The sequence below is a fragment of the Danio rerio genome, chromosome 21 (genome assembly GCF_052040795.2).
Source record: "Danio rerio strain M-AB ecotype USA chromosome 21, GRCz13ab, whole genome shotgun sequence".
NCBI classification, from domain to species: domain Eukaryota; kingdom Metazoa; phylum Chordata; class Actinopteri; order Cypriniformes; family Danionidae; genus Danio; species Danio rerio.
Window position 1 is genome coordinate 22,875,353 of NC_141041.1, and position 19,575 is coordinate 22,894,927.

Here is a 19,575-nt window from a genome sequence, read left to right on the forward strand (position 1 = left end):
GCTGAACAGATCAACAGTGAAATCTACACATTTCTTGCTAGTGCTAATCTAGATTAAGCTCCTCTGAGGTGATGTTGAAGCCACAGCGAGAGTGAGAGAGTAAAAAAGAATGAATCCAGGGGTTTCAAAATATCACGCTTTAAATATCTTTAACCTGAATCCCACCGGGTGTCTTGTTTGTGTATGTAATGTGTGTGTGTGACAGAGTATATGGCCAGGGTGAAAGACAAGTTAATCTGACAGAATCGACTTGCTCAAAAATATACAATAGTAAAAAAATTTTTTTAATATTGTGAAGTTCAGCTGTCGAAAATGTTTATCTTTTATCTTCTTGTATTTATTATTGTAATGCCAAGTCTGAATTTTAAACATCATTACGATAAACTTCAGTATAATATATTTATTTTAATATTATAATATTTTTTTGTAATTATATAATTATATTACAACAATTGTTTTAATTATTGTTATTGTAAATATTATAATGCTTTTTTTGTGCTAAGTTAATAATTGTTCTTGACTTTAGGTAAAAATCACTTTTGTTACTGACCATGCATTTCCAGATGCGATGGTTCCTATCTCCGCATGAGGGGTACGGCTACTGCATCATGTGTCTGGGGGTCCAGCTGGTTGATGCAGAGCTCGCGAACAGCTTATTCCCTCACTGTGAGGGCCACTGTTGTTCCCCACAAAGCGATGAGCACTTGGCCAGATCTGGGGATTACAGTAGGGCTTATCCGTTGCCTCCGGTCTTGCTGACCCCTCACTCCTCCTCAGCACACCCTATACAAACTTACAGTGTTTGTGGCAGCTTATTCCCCGTTCATCCGGGATGACCACACTGGACTGACACAGTTTCAATTTACAAGAACTTCTATGTTAAGCTGTTTTGACACAATCAACATTGTAAAAGTGCTATAGAAATAAAGATGAATTGAACTGAAATTAAACCACGCTTGCTGGATGACACTTCAGATCATTTTGGAAGGGCACTTTTTATTCAAGACTATAGGGCATGTGCACTGCACAGGTTGAGCCTTAGTTGTGCACGTGTGTGGTGTATAAATAGTCTGAATGATCAGTCATCACAAGTCTCAGCTGTGTGTGTGTCTCATCAGCCGTGATGAGCAGCTGGTGTTTTACATGGCCTGATAGGATTTGTAGTTCCTAAACATGACATTTGCAGTTTCCCAGTGATCTGTCAGGAAGGATCACTGGTGATCGTGAAAGTTCTCTAAGAGCGGATTCCAGACACTCCCAGAACAGTTCAGGAGGGAGGTGGAGCGGAGGCGGAACAGGGGGAGAGATGGAGGGTCTGGAGAATGGAGCTGTGGAAGGTCTGGAGCATGGAGCTGCGGAGGACCTGGAGCATGGGGCTGTGGAGGGATGATCCGCTTCACCACCATGGCTAGTGGCTGCGTCGAGCTGCCGACACCCCTTGGTGCACTTTGCAACAGATTTTGAGGGTGTCAGAGAATGGACTTATTTATTTCTCTCACATCTCTCCCTTCCAGCCTCCCCAAGGGATCCTAGAAGGAAGGTTAGTGCCAATCTCTCAGTTTTAGCTCTTCCTCCCCATCCTGAGCTTCCCCACCACAGGTGTGCCTGCGATCGCTCCAGTAATGGTGCTTGCTAGTGCTGCCCTGCCTGACGTAGTATTTCGTCCAGATATTCAGATTCAGCTGTGTGATTCAATTCATTATATGGCCTCCCGATTTTACAGGCACGCATTTCATGGCGGTCAATGCCGCAGGTGCCCAAGTCTCACGCGAGGAGATGGCTATACTCCTGGCGAAGGATGCAATCTAGCTGGTCCCTCCAACTGAAATGAAGAGCGGGTTTTACAGCCCATACTTTATTGTACCCAAGAGCAGTGGGTCATAATCAATTCTTTCTGCTCATTCTGAACCATACCTGAACAGGGTGCCATTCAAAGTGCTCATTTAGAAATGCATCCAATGATGCGTCAGTCCCAGGGATTGGTTGCAGCTTTAGACCTGAAGACCTCACTTCTATGTTTCGATTCTCCCTCTCCACAAATCATTTCTTCAGTGAGCATATGTGGGCAGGACACTGCAGTACAGGGTCCTCCCTTTCAGGCTATGCTTGATTTTGCAGGTTTTCTCGAAGCTTGTGGATGGTGCCCTTGCACCTTTTCAGCTCACGGGCATCTGCATTCTTGGCTATTTTGGACAGTCTTGGAATCAGCTGATTATGCACAGGGACCTGGTGCTCTGGCACCAGATGGGCTTGGCGCACGTGGGATGCACCAGGTGGCCATGAGCATGCTATGTTACTGCAGCTTCAGTTACCAAGGGTGCCCTTAGAACAAGTGTCAGACCCAGACTCCAGTTGTATTGGTATATCAATTGCCTGGAGCTATTGACAGTGTTTTTCGCTTTCTGCCGGTTCATTGCTAGAATAGAAACACAAGCTGGTAAGGATGGAAAACGTGGCTTCTGTAGCGTATATCAACTGTGTGGATGGTATGCACTCCCGGCACATTTTTCAGCATGCTAGCTATATTGAAATCGCTGTGTGTTATTCACATCCTTAACGAGCTCTTTTGTGCAGCCAATGGCTCTCAAGGCAGCTTACATAGTGGAGGCTCCACTCCGGTGCAGTTCAGATGATGTGGGAGCACATCGGAGAAGCCAAGGTCTCCCCGGCTGATATATTTTTTTGTTGTATTGCATTTATGTTACTAACATATTCCTGTTTGCACTATAGCTCCAGTCCCCTGCTGATATAACAGGGTTGAAAACAGTAGTGAGGTTCCAAATACGAATTTATTTAAAGAGTTGTCAGGCAGTCAAGGTAAATACAGGAGCAAAAGGAAGCATAGGGGAATCCAAAAGAGTAGTTATAGTCACAGGCAAAGATGTAGAGATAGGCAGTAAAACAATACAAAACAGTAAACAAACAATGGGTCAAAAACACAGCAAGACAAAACAGGAAAACACTTCGTAAAGCTTGTAAGAACAGCACCAGATGTGTGTGTGTGTGTGTGTGTGTGGTATATATAGTCCAAGTAATCAGTCCTGATGAGCTTCAGCTGTGTGTGTAATCAAGAGGTGACCTGAAACTGGTGTGTGACTGCGGTGCAAGATGGGAAATGTATCTTGTTGGAATGACAGAGGTTGCGTCCGAAACCGCATACATAAAATCATTATGCAAGCTGAGTAGTATATCTAAAATCATAAAATGTGGAAATCAGTATGTGAGAAGTACCCGGATGACTTACTACTTCCGGTGAGATTCTGATGTGCGCATCCCATGCACGCTGTGCTATCCCATGATGCCCCGCAAGCGAATTCATAAATTGAAGTGAAGTGACGCAACTGACGCAGGTAGGTTCGGAATTCGGACATACTACTCGGTTCGCATACTGATTTTAGCGTACTATATAGTATAAAAGTATGCAATTTCGGACGCAGCCTCTGTGTCATGCGCTCTCCCATCTATTGTCTAGTCCCACCCTCCTTGTTAACCCATTATTAGTTAATTATGTTCATCTGTTGTGTGTTAATTTTCTCCTGCTTATATTCTCCTCATGTCTATTGTCCTGTGCCAGTTCGTCCTTGTACATCACTGTGTGTCATCGTTTCTCTCTTTGTCCTGTCGTGTGTTTCAGCCCTGATCCCTACCAAGTTTGTTTGTTTGTTTATTTGTTTTGTTAATATTTTCCCCCTCGGGGTTGTTTATTTTGCTGTTTATTTTATTTTTATTAATAATTAATTTTCATTTATCTGCACTTGAGTCCTCGCTCCCTTTTTCCCCAAACCCCGATCGTGAACTGAGTAGTAGGCGGTTTGGACGTAGCCAGAGAATGTTCTCCAGTGATCTGCATAGGCTACAATGCTGATGATCATAACACCTGCTACCCTCCAAAGAATTTAATGTGAATATCTTATTTGTCTAAAACACTGTTTTTAAGACGAAAAAGAAGCAAAATGTTGCAAAATTTCCAATCTGTTCAAGGCTTTAAGTGTAGGTAAGTTGTTTACCTGTAAAGAGGCCTACTGTAGTTTTTATACCTTTAGGGTTAATATTTGCTAGAAGTGTGCACTTGCACATATACTCATTCATTCATTCATTTTCTTTTCCCTTTAAAAAATCTGGGTTCGCCACAACGGAATGAACCGCTAACTTATCCAGCATATGTTTTACGCAGTGGATGCCCTTTCAGTCGCATCACTGGGAAACACCCACACATTCTCATTCACACAATACACTACAGGCAGTTTAACTTTGCCTGCGCCCATACTATTATCACATAAAATACTATTAGTTGATATTTTTAATTGTAAAGTAACATGGGTATTTGAACAGTATTTTAGACAAATAATGAATTCACATTGAATACTTTGGTAGGTAGCAGGTGTTATGATCATCAGCCTCCTGTCCCTGATCTGGTTAAAATAAAATATGCAAATGATCCACATTCTTCTGATCTTTTGTTATACAAAAACACAGTACTTCTTAATGCAAATGTAGTTTTAGGTGCAGAGAATATATTAATGTTTGACCCATTAAATCTTGAAAAGCTGCTAAAATTCATTTTTGTTAAACAATCTGTCCAATCAAAGAATTGGAAATACCAAAAAGACATTTAAAAGATAAAATCATCTCATAATAATTTTTTTTTTTTTTAATTTTTGGTGGTGAATAAGCACATATAGTTACTGACTTTAGATATCATTTCGATCTACGTTATGCCTGACAAAAGCTTCCTCATCGATTCTAGTTGTAAGAGAAACAAATATTAACCTTCTAGTTTATCATTTGGAAAAGTGGCAGAAGGTAGATTTTTGCAATGAATAATCTGTTGAATGCATCCCAATCATCAGAAATACAGAAGAAGACCTATTGGAAGTCACATAGACCCAAGATTCTCACAGAAATCAGTAAATTTTGATAAAGGAAAAAATCATGGTTTGGGTTACAATCAGTATGGGGGCTTGCGAGAGATCTGCAGAGTGGATGGCAACATCAACAGCCTAAGTTGTCAAGACATTTGTGCTGCCCATTACATTACAAACCAAAGCCATACCTTACTGTCCTAATTAAATAATAAAAAATCTAGGCATCATCTTTTATCTAAATCATCTAAATCATCTTTTATTTAGGTAAAATGAGCATAATCTAGAGGCATTTGGCTTTTATATAAACCAATTCTGATGATCAACTAGAAGTCATGTTATTATTTGATGTTCCTAAAACTTCGATAGGAGACAAGATCTTTATCAGGTAGTGTACAGTCTCAATTACAACAATAATTTTCATGTCACATAATAGGTTTAAAACAATAAAAAACAAGTTGCCACTTCTAGGGGCACAATGTGCTGTGAAAATGAAACATTGTGAACAAGATTTAACACAATTAAATGCATCAGCGTAATTTGCATCAGTAAGTTGAATTTATGTGTTTCAACTGTAATGTGTCATCACAACATATTAAATCAAATCAAGCGTAAAAATTTAAACCATTGATATTAAACGTGTAGCTCTATTATAACTGGTTTGACTTTATCTCTACCAAATGTGAAGTAATATTTGAACAGACAGAAGAATACCTGATCTCTCATACCATATATAAGAGGACTTAGGCACTTAGGAAGAATTACAAATACTACAAAGCAAATATACATTACATTTACTGCAGTTATGTAGTCAATAGATATATAAATAGCTTCTTGGACAACTCCAACTAAGATGGACATTGCACCAAGACCCAGCTGTATTAGATGCAGAAGAACAGTCTTATTAGCTTTTTTAGCTGACAGTTTATCACAAGCAGCAGTTTTTGCCACAGTTGCTATAGAGGCATAGGTAAAGATTATAACAAAAGACACCAACACAAAAAATATGCATGTGAAAGCTATGTCAATGCTCTTGTAGATCTGCAGTTTGAAAAGAGCAATTCTTGAGCAAAATGAATTCAGAACTGTGTTTGCAGGATCAATGGAATAAAAGATAATGATTTCAGACAAACACTGAATCAACCCCAAGACCCAAACAACACAGATAGCTGTGTGAGTTCTTTCAAAATTGGTAATTTCTGCATGTCTGAGAGGAAAACAGATGGCCACATATCTCTCCAGTGACATTAGAGATAGATTTAAGATAGAGACATGAAAGAGAGCTTTTCCAGCAATGACAAGAGCAAGACAGATGTTTCTGAATATTAAAATCCTACTGACAGCACATATGAACAAAACCACACTCATAAAAATATTTAATGTATCGACCCACAGCATGTGACCAAACAGAATATAGCGAGACATTTCCTGAAAAACAGCCTTTTTCCTCAAAGTGAAGATCATGACCCCGTTGACATAGAGGAAAACAACACTTGGTGTCACAATCAAAAATGCCTTTGTTGGTCCATTTTGATCAATCAGTCTCTGAGTAAGGTTAGATGCAGATTCATTAAAATTAGACATTTTCAGAAATGTCTAATTATTAAAACATATTATGTTAACACTGATCAGAGTAACAGTGAAATCTACAAATTCCTTATTACTGCTATTCTTGAGTATGATCCTTCCTCACATGTTGTAGTCATAAAGAGAGCGAGAGAGAGAGAAAGAATGAGTACAATGCTGTCAAATTATTACTCTTTAAATAGCTTCAACCTGAATCCCACTGTGAGTTTTGTGTGCGTGCGTGTGTGTGTGTGTGTGTGTGTGTGTGTGTGTGTATGATAAATAAAATGGCCATGGTGAAAGAACAGTACATTTAACATTCTCTACTAATTTATGCAAACATATTCAAAATGGAATAAATCAATATGAAGCAAGTCTGCAAAACAGAAAAAGAAGACACCAATGTTATATATTTGTGATCTACTTACGACATAAATTATCAAATTATATCTATTTTGCAATTATTAATTAATCTTTTTAACTCAGTTTAAACCATTTCTGTAGTTTTTATTTAGAATATATTTAGCAAGGGTTTCAGTAACGTGTTAACCTAATTTCTGCATGATCAATGAAAACCATTAGTGCATGCAATGCACAAATATTATAATGCTTTCTGATGTATAGCAAACTTTGTATAAAATAATGTAAGGATGCACCGATATGTATTTTTGGGTCGATACCTATAACCGATATATCTTTTGATTTGGAGGCAGATAAAACATATTAGCGGATAAATATAAATATTTAAAAATGTATTACTTTTATACAGTGAACAACTGATTTCATTTTAAAAACTTCATAAAAATGTGAACTGATTCTAAAATAGCCACAAATAAATGATTTATTTTTGTTCACATAGCAAATCAACATGTAACTTGACTGTTGCATAAAAATAATAGGTTGAATGACAAAACTAGATTTAATTAATAAACAAGTTAAATAAATATATTTGAAATAAAATGAAATTGAAAATGAAAGAACTAAGAACTGACACATGTTCTCGAATTAAAGTGTTTCAGTAATGTACACTTGTTAGTCACTTGACACTTTTATTAACACACTCCTGCAAGATTCTCTCATTCTTACAAGGCAGGCAGATCTGTTCAATTAAGTAATTTATTGGCTTAAAGATATCGGCCTAATTCTGATATCGGCCCAATAACGATAACATTAAAAATAGTATTTATCAGGGGATTTCAGTATGGCCACCAATATATTGTGCATCTCTAAAATAATACATAGTAACAACCCAACATGGTCTGAATGTCTAACACAGATTAAACGGCAAAGTCATTAAAATAGCTTGAATACGAAATTGTACAAACCCAAAACAGAAAAAGTTTGGACTGGAAAACGCACATAAAAAATTGTAGAGATCTTTAAATGATCTAATATCAGTACCGATTGAATACCGATCTTGATACTTTTGTCAACCCTAACGATGCTCCCCAACCAACCTGATGGAGCTTGAAAAGACCAAAGTGCCCCAAAATAGGTGTTTCTTTGGTTTAGCATTGTAGCCAAAGGTGCTTTAAGACCTGTATTTAGCAAAGCCTGTGAATACTTGTGTCCATGTGATTTATAAAAATAAACTTCTAAATATTTAAAAATATATATTTAACTTTGTCATTATGGGGTACTGTTCTTAAAAATGTGAGGGTATTGAATTGAATCCATTGGAATAAGACGTTTCATAACATAATACACTATGGGAAAAGTAAAATGCTGTAATTACTGCACAGATGCATTGTATGCTATGTTTATTTCTATAATCTTAGCAAAACCAAAACAACCCTCACATTTATCTTTTATATCACATTTCCTAGTGTGTTCATTGTTAAATTGAGAAAAGGAAATATCAACTAATTTTGATATATTATTTTATGAAAGTTGAAGGTCGATTTTCTCTGCTCAGTTTTTATATGGTGCCAATCATAGAAAGCAGGTAAAAGTAACACTGAGGCAGTGTTGTAGTAAGTAAAGTACAGTAGATTTACTCTACAAGTGTTATCTGACCAGTAGTGGTGACACATAAAGTAAACAAGATGAGGAAACCGCACAACTACAAATGTCTAACAGACATGCCCACAGATTAAATACAACTATTTTATCTTACTAGAGGGCGATCAACTTCAAAGACATGATCACAAACTTTATATTATAATTTAATTTGCTTTATTTTTTCATATCTTTAATATATAAAGATGACGTCTATTTGAAGTTATCATTATGGTGATTAATGCTCTGCTGAATTGTCTTCTTGTTTTTTGGCATTGAATTTCCATTAATTGTTGAAATAACATGGTAACACTGCCATATACACATGAGAAATTAGCATTAGAGTGCATAAAACCACTATATATTTCTTTTTATATATATTTGTATCAGAAAATCAACACTTTAGCAGCCTTAACTAGCATAAACCAGTCTGGATAAGAATAGCGATAGAGGAGAGACATCTCATTACATTTAAACAGTTTATTTTCTTTGACACTTTCTGAAGAAGAACAAACAGCCAATTCAAACTTCATTTAAAAAGTCAAACCAAAACAATATAAAAGGACTTTTACACAAATCTTTACAAATTTAGCAATTATGAAACAAATATCATATATCTGTGAAACAAACTATATTGTTAAAAAGGTTTAACAAGTCTGTATGCTTGTATTCTTTGCCTCAGTTATTTGTGATTGGTTGCAGTTTGATCATTAAAAATTATGGAGTATAATCTTTTAAACATGTAACTCTATGGTAACTGGTTTGACTTTACCTTTACCAAATGTAAAGTAGTATTTAAACAGACAGCAAAAGGCCTGATCTCTCATACCATATATAAGAGGACTTAGACATTTGGGGAAAATTATAAACACTAGGAAGCAAAAATACATTACATTTAGTGCAGTCAAGAAGTCAGTATAAACATAAATAGCTTCTTGGACAACTCCAACTAAGATGGAAGATGCGCCAAGACCCAGCTGTATTAGATGCAGAAGAACAGTCTTATTAGCTTTTTTGGCTGACAGTTTATCACAGGCAGCTGTTTTAGCCACAGCTGCTATAGAGGCATAAGTAAAGATAATAACAAAACACACTAACACAAAAAATATACACGTGAAAGTTATATCAAATTTCTTATATATCTGCAATCTGAACAGAGTAGTTCTTGAACAAAACAAATTCATTGCTATGTTTGTAGTATCAAAAGAATAAAAGATAATCATCTCAGACAAACACTGAATCAAACCCAAGACCCAAACAACACAGATAGCTGTGTGAGTTCTTTTAAAACTAGTGAATTCTGCATGTCTGAGAGGAAAACAGATGGCCACATATCTCTCCAGTGACATTAATGCTAGATTTAAAGTTGAGACCTGAAAGAGAGCTGTTGCAGCAATGAGAAGAAGAAGACAAACATTCTTCATAATTAAAATCCTACTGACAGCACATATATACAACACCACACTCATAAAGAGATTGAGAGTATCGACCCAAAGCATGTGACCGAAGAGAATATAGCGGGATGTCTCCTGAAAAACAGCCTTTTTCCTCAAAGTAAAGAGCATGACCCCGTTGACATAGAGGAAAATAACACATGGTGTCACAAACAAAAATGCCTTAGTTGGTGCATCTTGATCCATCAGTCTCTGAGTAAGGTTAGATGCAGATGCATTTGAATTAGACATTTTTAGAAAAATATCAATATATAGTTAAACACAGATGCTGTTAACACTGAACAGAGTTCCTTGTAATCCTCTACTAATCTTTGCTATCACATGATGAAAAGAGAATGATTAGAGTGCTGTCAGAGTATCACCCATTAAATATCTTCCAAATGAATCCCATTGGGTGTTTTGTGTGTGCATGCTCACTAGATTGATGAACATTATGTGGACCTGTGCACATTCCTCATATCATTCAGGTTTCTGGCCGTCACACTGTATTATGAGACATAGAGATGCCTGCAATTAAAATCGTAGAATAAACATAATTTAATGTTTTACATTTGTAAACGTTCAGAATGTTTTCTTCAATAGTTGGGTTTAGGAGATAAAAATAGTGATTTATTTATTGTATTGTACATATTACATTGAAAGGACAGAACAAAAAATGCTGTTATTATTGGGTAAATGTGTTGTTTTAAACATTAACTAACTTCAACATTAATGGAATAAAATGCCTATTTTTTATAAAAATTTGCAGCTCCACTATAACTTTGATTGGTAGCTGAATCTGGTATAATATCTTTAGGACCTGTTTAAGCTAACTGACTGTATTAATGATGTTAAAGACTGGATGACCAACAATTTTTTTCTCTTAAACACAGTCAAAACAGAATTATTACTTATTGGGCCTAAATCCTGTACACAGCAAATCTCACAACTCTTCTGGAGGTTCTATCTAACTCTTTGGCTCCCTAAGTTCTCCTCAGACTAATTGGCTCTCAGCTCAGACTTAGTGCTTGGAGCCCTCTGACCTACTTTGGACCCTAAAGGCAAGTACCCTATCTATTCTGTTGACATATTGGCTCCACCTTGGCTTTGTCTCCCTTGTCTCCACTAGTGTCCATCACCCTGTACTCTGATGTCACTATGGTTCACCTTGTTTTACTATGTTTTGCTTTTTGTTTCCCATGTTGTATTTGATGCCATAGTTACTTTGGCCCCATTTCTAGATTGATTGATTTACTTTACCTATTTATTTATGCTTGATCACTTCTTGTTCAGTATTGTCTATTCTGCTTTTTTTTTTCAAATGAATAAAGTAAAGCTATGTTTCATCTGGGCTTTCCTGACCCCTGGGCACTCCGTTGATGTGCACAAAAGAGCAGTTTCCATTACATTTTTACAGTTTACAGATGTGTTCTCCCCCCAACGCGGTCAAACAGACTTAATTCGGCCCCACATCGAGACCGAACTGGGCACAGTTGTTAGGACTCGACTGTATTGCTTGCATGAACATTAAAAAAGTGGTTTAGGAACAAGTAATAAAAATCCTGTAAATGGCAGTAGTAGAAGAATCCCGCAGTGACTGGGCCAGCCTGTTTTGGCACCCAAGACAAAAGGCTCAGTCCAGAGTACTGCAAATTAAACACTGTGTCGCAATTTGATGCATATCTGATGTCGCGGGTTGACATGTTGCTCGACCGGTCAGGTGCTGCTCACTGCTATTCAACATTGGATCTGACAAAGGGATATTGTCAGATCCCCTTAACTCCTCTTTAACGAAAAAATAATTGCCTTTACTACGCCGTTTGGCTTACAACAAATCGTGACACTTCCGTTCAGGTTGTTCAGGGCACCGACCATTTTCCAATGATGGATAAAATACTCGGGCATATGCTGCTGCTTATTGGATGATATTATCATATATAGTAATGATTGGCAGCGGCATATGCAACATGCGCGGGCGGTGTAATCGTCACTAACGTGGGCCTGGCTTACAGCCAACCCAAGGAAATGTACTATTGGACGTGTGGAGGTGAGGTGTCTGGGCTTCCATTTGGGTCATGGTAAGGTGCATCTCCAACTTGATAAAACTGCAGCCATTGCAACCTGTCCACGACCAAAGACCAAAGAGGAGGTAAGAACCTTGTCAGCTCTCTGACTGATCTACTAAAAAGGGGGAACCAGATACCGTCCAATAGTCGGAGCAGCGCCAACAGGCCTTCACTGTGGTTAAAGCTGCACATTGTGAAGGGCCGCTATTGCATGCTCCTAACTTTGCTCTTCCCTTTCTGTTACAAACAGATGCGTCTAAACAGAGTCTGGGGCGGTTCTCCCCCAGGAGGTGGACTGTCTAACCAAGCGGCTAAGTACAGCACTATAGCAAGGGAATGTTTGGCGATATGGTGAGCTATCCTTACCCCCTGCTATTATCTCCTGGGCCGAGAATTTGTCCTCTGTTCGGCCCACGCTCCACCATGGCTCCACCACATGAAGGATACTAACGTGCAGATCCCCCATTGGTATCTTGCGTTACAGCCATTTAAGTTCAGGGTGGTCCAGGGGTCAGGGCTGGGGCCTGTGCTATGCTCTAAGAATTACTGCAAAAATAAAGAAAAATATTACTTACCTTATCGCCGTCCCAGTCTTCTTCTTTCTAAAACAAAGGACCTTTCTACACCGGTCAATTGGGATGAAATTAGCTCAGTGTCAAAAACGCTCCATGCTCCCTAACTCGGATTTACGTGCCTTTTTTCTATTCTGCTAGTAAGTTTCCCACTCAGCAAAACATAGAGAATTCCTCCGAGGCCCCCAGCACCCAACTTAGCGGAGTGGTCGAGTGCCTGGCTCAGTAGGATGTCTGGTATGCCCGTTTGGTCTTCTCACATACTGAGGTTTGGTGCCAGCTATGCACGGTCCCCTTTGGTGATGCCATATGTTTATATGCTTATATGCATATGCTTAGGAGTGTTCCCCTTGACCAGACGGGCCCCTGTCTTCCCTACCCGCTAACTAGCTTATCACATGTAGCACTCCCCCTCATTAGGGTTAGGGCATCAAGTCTCCCCTCTTGGGTAGCAGGTGGTCTCTGCAGCGTCCTTTCCCTTCGGGGACTGGCACGCTTTCCCAATGTAGTGTCGTATTTCTAAAAATCCCTAGACTATATTAGCTAGGTAAAAAACACATGTACGAGCCCCAATCTAAATTCTATTAATCAATCCCATGTAATGGTAATATTCTGGGCCTAGGGATTGTTGGAAGGTTGCACTTTTGGTGATGTATGTGCGCTCATGGAACGCTTGGCAAACTGAACATCAGTAGCGTGATGGGCTTAGCAGCTGTGGTATTTTCCATACACACCCATATGTCTGGAAGACACACATTGGAGTTCTCATAAGAAAAGGAACGTCCTGGTTGCGTCTGTAACCCACAATCCCTGAATAGGGAACGGAGACATGTGTCTCCACTCCCACAGCACCTGAGGCATATTATAGAGGCTCACTCCACAGCGGGCACTGATATAACGCTAATGACCAGTGTTGGGAGTAATGAGTAATGCGTTACAAAAGTAATGTATTACAGTAATGTATTACATTTTCCTTTAACGCAGTAGTGTAAGGCATTACTAATACATTTTCAGTAATATTTTACTCTGTACATGTTTAGTAACGTGTGGGTTACAACAAACTTTTCACCCGCAAGACATTAACAAATAAAAAAATACCGCTGTTCTATTTCCTGTTCGTGGCTAGTGAATTTATGCGCCTGTTGTCATTAGTCTCCCTCTGGATATAGGACCTTTTTACTTTGAAAAGCGGAATGATTTCAGCTTCTGTGCTCAAGGTCCGGGGCTATTGGCTCAGTCCAGTTCGCAGTAAGGTTAAGTCCTGATGCGCAGCGGAAAAGCGGCAAAATAGATGAAAATAGCAGAAGACAGTGCATTCGCTAGATGGACAAAAGTATGGCGTTATTTCACTGATAAGTCTGTGCCTTGTGTTTCCTCTTCCTTTCTTGCTATTGCTCTTCAGAGATCTTCCTATTTAATTGTTATCCCAAGAATGTTTATATGGTTTACATATTGCTACACTATTTACCTACAAGTTAAGATAAAATCTAAAATAAATACTAGTGTTTTTGAGTGTAAGTCGTATACTGTCGTATTAAGAATAGTGAACTCATAAAATGAAATATAAAGTGTAGTTTTACTACAGTAAAGTGTAGTGAATTGTAGTACAATATACCCTATATTGTAAAAAACTACAGCACTGAATCATTTGTTTATATTACACTTCTTGTGTTACCATAGCAATAGTATTACCATATTAATAGTATTACCATATTATTAGTATAGTATAAGCTATAGTATTACCATAACAGAGTAATTGAACTACTGGGGAAATGTCCTCCACAATCTCATCAACAATGTAGAAGACAACAGACACTAGTTCACTTTAGTTGCCATGATAAAATGTGATTGATAATGAGATTTATTTAAAGAGTGAATAGTACAGTAGGCTATAATACCTTATCAAGTGTTTCTATTAGTTACATTTTTGCTTGCGTTAGTTTATATTTTTGTCTAAATGTTTTTTATTTGATTAGTATGGTGCACCTTTTGAATGTTTAATAAATGTTTTTCAAATAAAACATATTCTTTACATCTAACATCTATTCTCTGTATCTTTAAGTGTTTAAAACTGGAAATATCTCATCATATAACATACAGCCAAAAATGTTATTGTTTATTAGATTAAAAATTATAAAGTCAATTTTAGTATTTTGGTTATTGTTAATAAATAGTGTACTAATATAATTCATATCAAAAAGCTCGAAAGGAAGAGGGAACACAATACACAAATTGTGAGTCTGCATATAATCTCACTGAGAGAGCAGTGTACTGAGAGCATTGAAGAAAATTTGTGCATGAGCAGTGCATATTTGAGAGATTGTGAGAATTTGTGCATAAGCAGCATTTTTATTTTACTGTTATTTTAAATAACAGTAATTAGTAATCTGTAATGTATTACAGTTTGGAAGTAACTTGCACAACTCTGCTAATGACTAATCAGTATGAGCTGTTGAGCCGAGCTTCGCCAGCTCATTTGGCATTCATCTTGGATTAACATCTTGCACCCTTAAACCTCTTCAAATGATCCAAAATGCTGCAGTTTTTCTGGTCCAAGAGGGCCAATGTCAAACCTCTCTTAATTTTCCTGCAATAGTTAACGGTTGAAGCTTGTTTCTAGTTTCAATCATTAATACTTGTTTACAGAACAGACACTACCTCTGTATTATCTTACCCCCACTTGCTTCTGCAAGTCTAAAACCCCTCCAGGAGCCACTGATGGAATAATTTTGCCAATCACACACAGACTGCTGAGTCTCTATCATTCAAATGACAATCCAAAACTCATTTAGTCCATGAGCACTTGAATAGACACTAAAAAAGAAAAACACTTTTTATTACCTCTTTAAGTTGTTCAATGCCTTCATTATTTGTAATCACTTTGGAAGAAAATGTCTGCTAAAATAACTTAATGTAAATGTAAAATGAAAACATGATGTTAAGATCACAAAGATGACATGCAATGACCATGATTTTTCCATAGTTAAGACTAAAGAACACCTTAGAATCCTCAATACCAAACCTATTATTTTCTTGGTTGAGGGTAGACTAGTGTTAGTGTGTCTTTCGGTACAATAATATGAGGTAAAATATGAAGGCAATTCTTTTTTTTGCATTTCATTCCAATTATATGCTTAGTTAATAAAAATATATCAAATCAAAGAGGAGGGCTATTTCACAGTCGCCTCATAATGTCAAAAGGAATATTTGACTTCAATTCATGACCCCATGAAAGCTGCATGTAAAATATCTTCAGATAATTACAAATTGAATGCTTGAGTAGTACAGCACAGGGAGTTCCTGTCACAGGTTTGATAGGCTTTTCTGAAGGACTACAATCTAAATTTGGAACAGGCATGTGTTGTTACTGTTTCTAAAACAACTGTAAAAGGACAAACATATTTATCAGTAAAGTGAACATAAATAATTAATGTGATCATTACCTTTGAAGCAGAGGAGAGTTTCAGTGGGGTTGTTTGTCATGATACTCAAGAGCTTCAAAGTCACGAAAAACATTTTTAAATCTCACAGAAGTAAAATATAATGATGTTGTTTGGTCATGAAATGACACTGTGTACATGCCATTATTGGTCTGGAACCTTAAACAAAATTATTCATTAGTTAAAGAATAATAAAAAAAACAGACTTGAAACACACCTGTATGATGAATGCATAGGGTTTTGCTCCTCAAAATTCTTAAATGTTTATTTTTTTCAAACAATTTATTATACATTTTGCTTAAGTGATTAATGAACTGAATGTTCATGTATTGTTAAGGTATGATCACAGGTTACAAATGTGAGGTGGAAGTACATATTTCATTTAATTCATTTATTCATTTAATTTCCTTTGGCTCAGTCCCTTTATTCAAAAGGAGTTGCCACAGCGAAATGAACCGCCAACTTATCCATCATATGTTTTACACATGCGAAAGCTCTTCCAGGTGTAACCCAATACTGGAAAACACCCATACACTCTCACATTTACACTCATACACTACGGCCAATTTAGTTTTTTATATTCACCTATAGTGCATGTTTTTGGACTGTGGGAGAAACCAAAGCACCTGGAGGAGACCCTCGCGAACATGGGGAAAACATGCAACTTCCACACAGAAATGCCAACTGACCCAACCGGAACTCAAACCAGCAACCTTCTTGCTGTGAGTCAACAGTGCTAACCATTGAGCCACTGTGCCGCCACATATTTTATTTAATATGAGTGGAATATAAGTGATGTCATATAAAAATAAAAACAAACATTTTGTTTGTGAGAATGAATTAGATATAAACATATTTATACATAAACAGATTATACAATTAACATTTTCAGTTACAGATTTTAGAACAATTAATTTTACAAAACAGTTCACTCTATTTTCTGCACTGCAGCAGATCAATAAGAAGCAAGTCTCCTGTCCAAATCACAAAGAGTACAAAAAACTGTCTAAATGAAAACATTGTGAACACATAGTAATTTAGCAATTACATAATTTTTGTCATATGACCATGTGCAACAGGTTGGTTGTTTTAGCATGATTTAGAAATTCTTTACAAGTTGCACACTCAGATTTTCCTCATGTACAAGAACATATAGGCGACGTAGTGGCGCAGTAGGTAGTGCTGTTGCCTCACAGCAAGAAGGTCACTAGTTTGAGCCTGGGCTGAGTTAGTTGGCATTTCTGTGTGGACTTTGCATGTTCTCCCCACATCTGTGTGGGTTTCCTTCGGGTGCTCCAGTTTCCCCCACAGTCCAAAAACATGCAGCACAGTTGAAATGGATAGGCTAAATTGTCCGTAGTGTATGAATGTGAATGAGAGTGTACGGATGTTTCCCTGAGATGGGTTGAAGCTGGAAGGGCATCCACTGCGTAAAACATATGCTGGATAAATTGGCGATCCATTCCGATGTGGCAACTCCAGATTAATAAAGGGACTAAGCCGAAAATAAAATGAATGAATGACAAGAACGGATACAATATATTTTAACAGAGTGCCATTGCTATTTTTTTTATTATTGTTACTATGCATGTTGCTCTTTAATAACTGGATTAACTGTACCCCCTTTACCAAATGTAAAGTAATACATAAATATACAACTGAAAGTCTGGTCTCTCATGCCATAAATAAGAGGACTTAGACATTTGGGGAAAATTATAAATACTAAAAAGCAAAAATACATCACATTTACTGCTGTCATTAAGTCAGTATTAACATAAATGACTTCTTGAATAACTCCAGCTAAGATGGATGATGCACCAAGACCCAGCTGTATTAGATGCAGAAGAACAGTCTTATTAGCTTTTTTGGCTGACATTTTATCACAAGCAGCTGTTTTAGCCACAGCTGCTATAGAGGCATAAGTAAAGATAATAATAAACCATACTACTACAAATAATGTGAAAGCTATATCGAGTTTATTGTAGATCTGCAGCCTTAAAAGAGTAGTTCTTGAACAGAACAAATGCATTGCTATGTTTGTAGTATCAATGCAATAGAAAATAATAGTCTCAGACAGAGGCTGAATCATACTTATGATACAGACAACACCAATAGCTATATGTGTTCTTTCAGAACTGGTAAATTCTGCATGTCTGAGAGGAAAACAAATGGCCACGTATCTCTCCAGTGACATTAAAGACAGATTTAAAGTAGCAACCTGATATAGAGATGTTGCAGCAATGAGAAGCAAAAGACAAACGTTCTTCATTATTAAAATCCTACTGACAGCACACATATACATCACCACACTAATAAAGAGATTGAGAGTATCGACCCAAAGCATCTGACCAAACAGAATATAGCGAGACGCCTGCTGAAAAACAGCCTTTTTCCTCAAAGTGAGGATCATGACCCCGTTGACATAGAGGAAAATAACACATGGAGTCACAATCAAAAATGTCCTCACTTCTGTATACTGATCCATGAGTCTTTGAGTGTTGTTAGATGTAGATTCATTTAAATTAGACATTTTCAGAATTAAAAAAAGATGAAGACCAAATTTATCACAGATGCTGTTATAGAACCCTGAATATAGAACAATTTGCAAGCCTCTGAATCTGTAATCTGTGTGCTGCAGGTGCTGGGTGCTTCTGAAGATAGATACCAGAGCATCACATTTTAAATACTATCAAACTGAATCCCAGAGGGTTGTTTATGTATGTGCAACAAAAAGCATGCCACAATAGCAAACTACACTTAACCACAGTTTTAAAGGACATTTTTGTGCTTTTTATGCTTTTCCTAGCTTTATTCAGTTATTATATCAACACTTGAATATGTTTCATTAAAAAATATCAACAGTATAAGAAGGGGTGTAGAATAAAGGTAAAATAAGTGTAAAGCAAAGCATGAACACATTACTCTGCACCCAAACACAATCAAGCCTTTCAAGAACTTTGTATTGACCACCAAAAAAAAAAAAAAAAAAAATTGAGGGAGGGATCTGGAGATTTTAAATTATACCCATTTTAATATGTTTTAAAACACAATATCTTGTTGTTATGGTAAAACTGATTTTTCAGCAGCCACTACATAGTGGCTACATTTTTTTGTGTTTTCTGTCCAGTGCCTCAATGTGGTGGAGGCTTCTCCAATTTCCCATACTGTGGTATGTAGTGCATTCCTCGCTACCCCTCTCACAGTCACTGAGGCCTCTCTCGTCATGGCCAATGAGGCCTTTCCCATAGAAGCCATTGCTGACTCCCTCATCTTGGATACATAGGCCTTCTTTTAGTGCTGCATGGCCACACAGGCATTCTTATCTCCTTTTGTCAGTCACTAGATGTTTTTCCACTCTCTCCAGTCCAAGATATAGGGCTTTCACCGGCTGTAGCAGCAGTGAGGCCAAAATCATGCCACATTTCCACTGTACGCACAGTAGCTCACAGTACAGCATGAAAACCCCAACGTAAAAATGGCCCGCACCAATCAAAGATCCCAACCCTCACAGTTCAGTGGAGAACAAGAACAAGCCCAAATCAGAAAATGTTGGGACAGTATGGAAAATGCTAATAAAAAAAAAGAAATTAGTGATGTCCAAATTTACAGTCCCTTTATTAATAAGCGATCGCCACAGC

General features: G+C 37.4%; 3 protein-coding genes across 3 annotated transcripts; all 3 read right to left on the reverse strand.

Annotated features, from left to right (window-relative positions):
• Positions 1–5,495: 5,495 nt before the first annotated feature.
• Positions 5,496–6,571, reverse strand: LOC137488865 (odorant receptor 131-2-like). The gene has a single exon (XM_087301282.1). It carries the CDS (start codon positions 6,444–6,446, stop codon positions 5,496–5,498), a length of 951 nt encoding a protein of 316 aa, XP_087157408.1. The 5' UTR covers positions 6,447–6,571.
• A 2,589-nt stretch (positions 6,572–9,160) lies between these two features.
• On the reverse strand, positions 9,161–10,111 carry or93a2 (odorant receptor, family 93, subfamily A, member 2). Its single transcript, XM_087301283.2, has one exon. It carries the CDS (start codon positions 10,109–10,111, stop codon positions 9,161–9,163), a length of 951 nt encoding a protein of 316 aa, XP_087157409.1.
• A 7,408-nt stretch (positions 10,112–17,519) lies between these two features.
• On the reverse strand, positions 17,520–18,467 carry or93a9 (odorant receptor, family 93, subfamily A, member 9). The gene has a single exon (XM_087302015.1). The coding sequence runs from the start codon at positions 18,465–18,467 to the stop codon at positions 17,520–17,522; it is 948 nt and encodes a 315-aa protein (XP_087158141.1).
• Between the last annotated feature and the right edge of the window lie 1,108 nt (positions 18,468–19,575).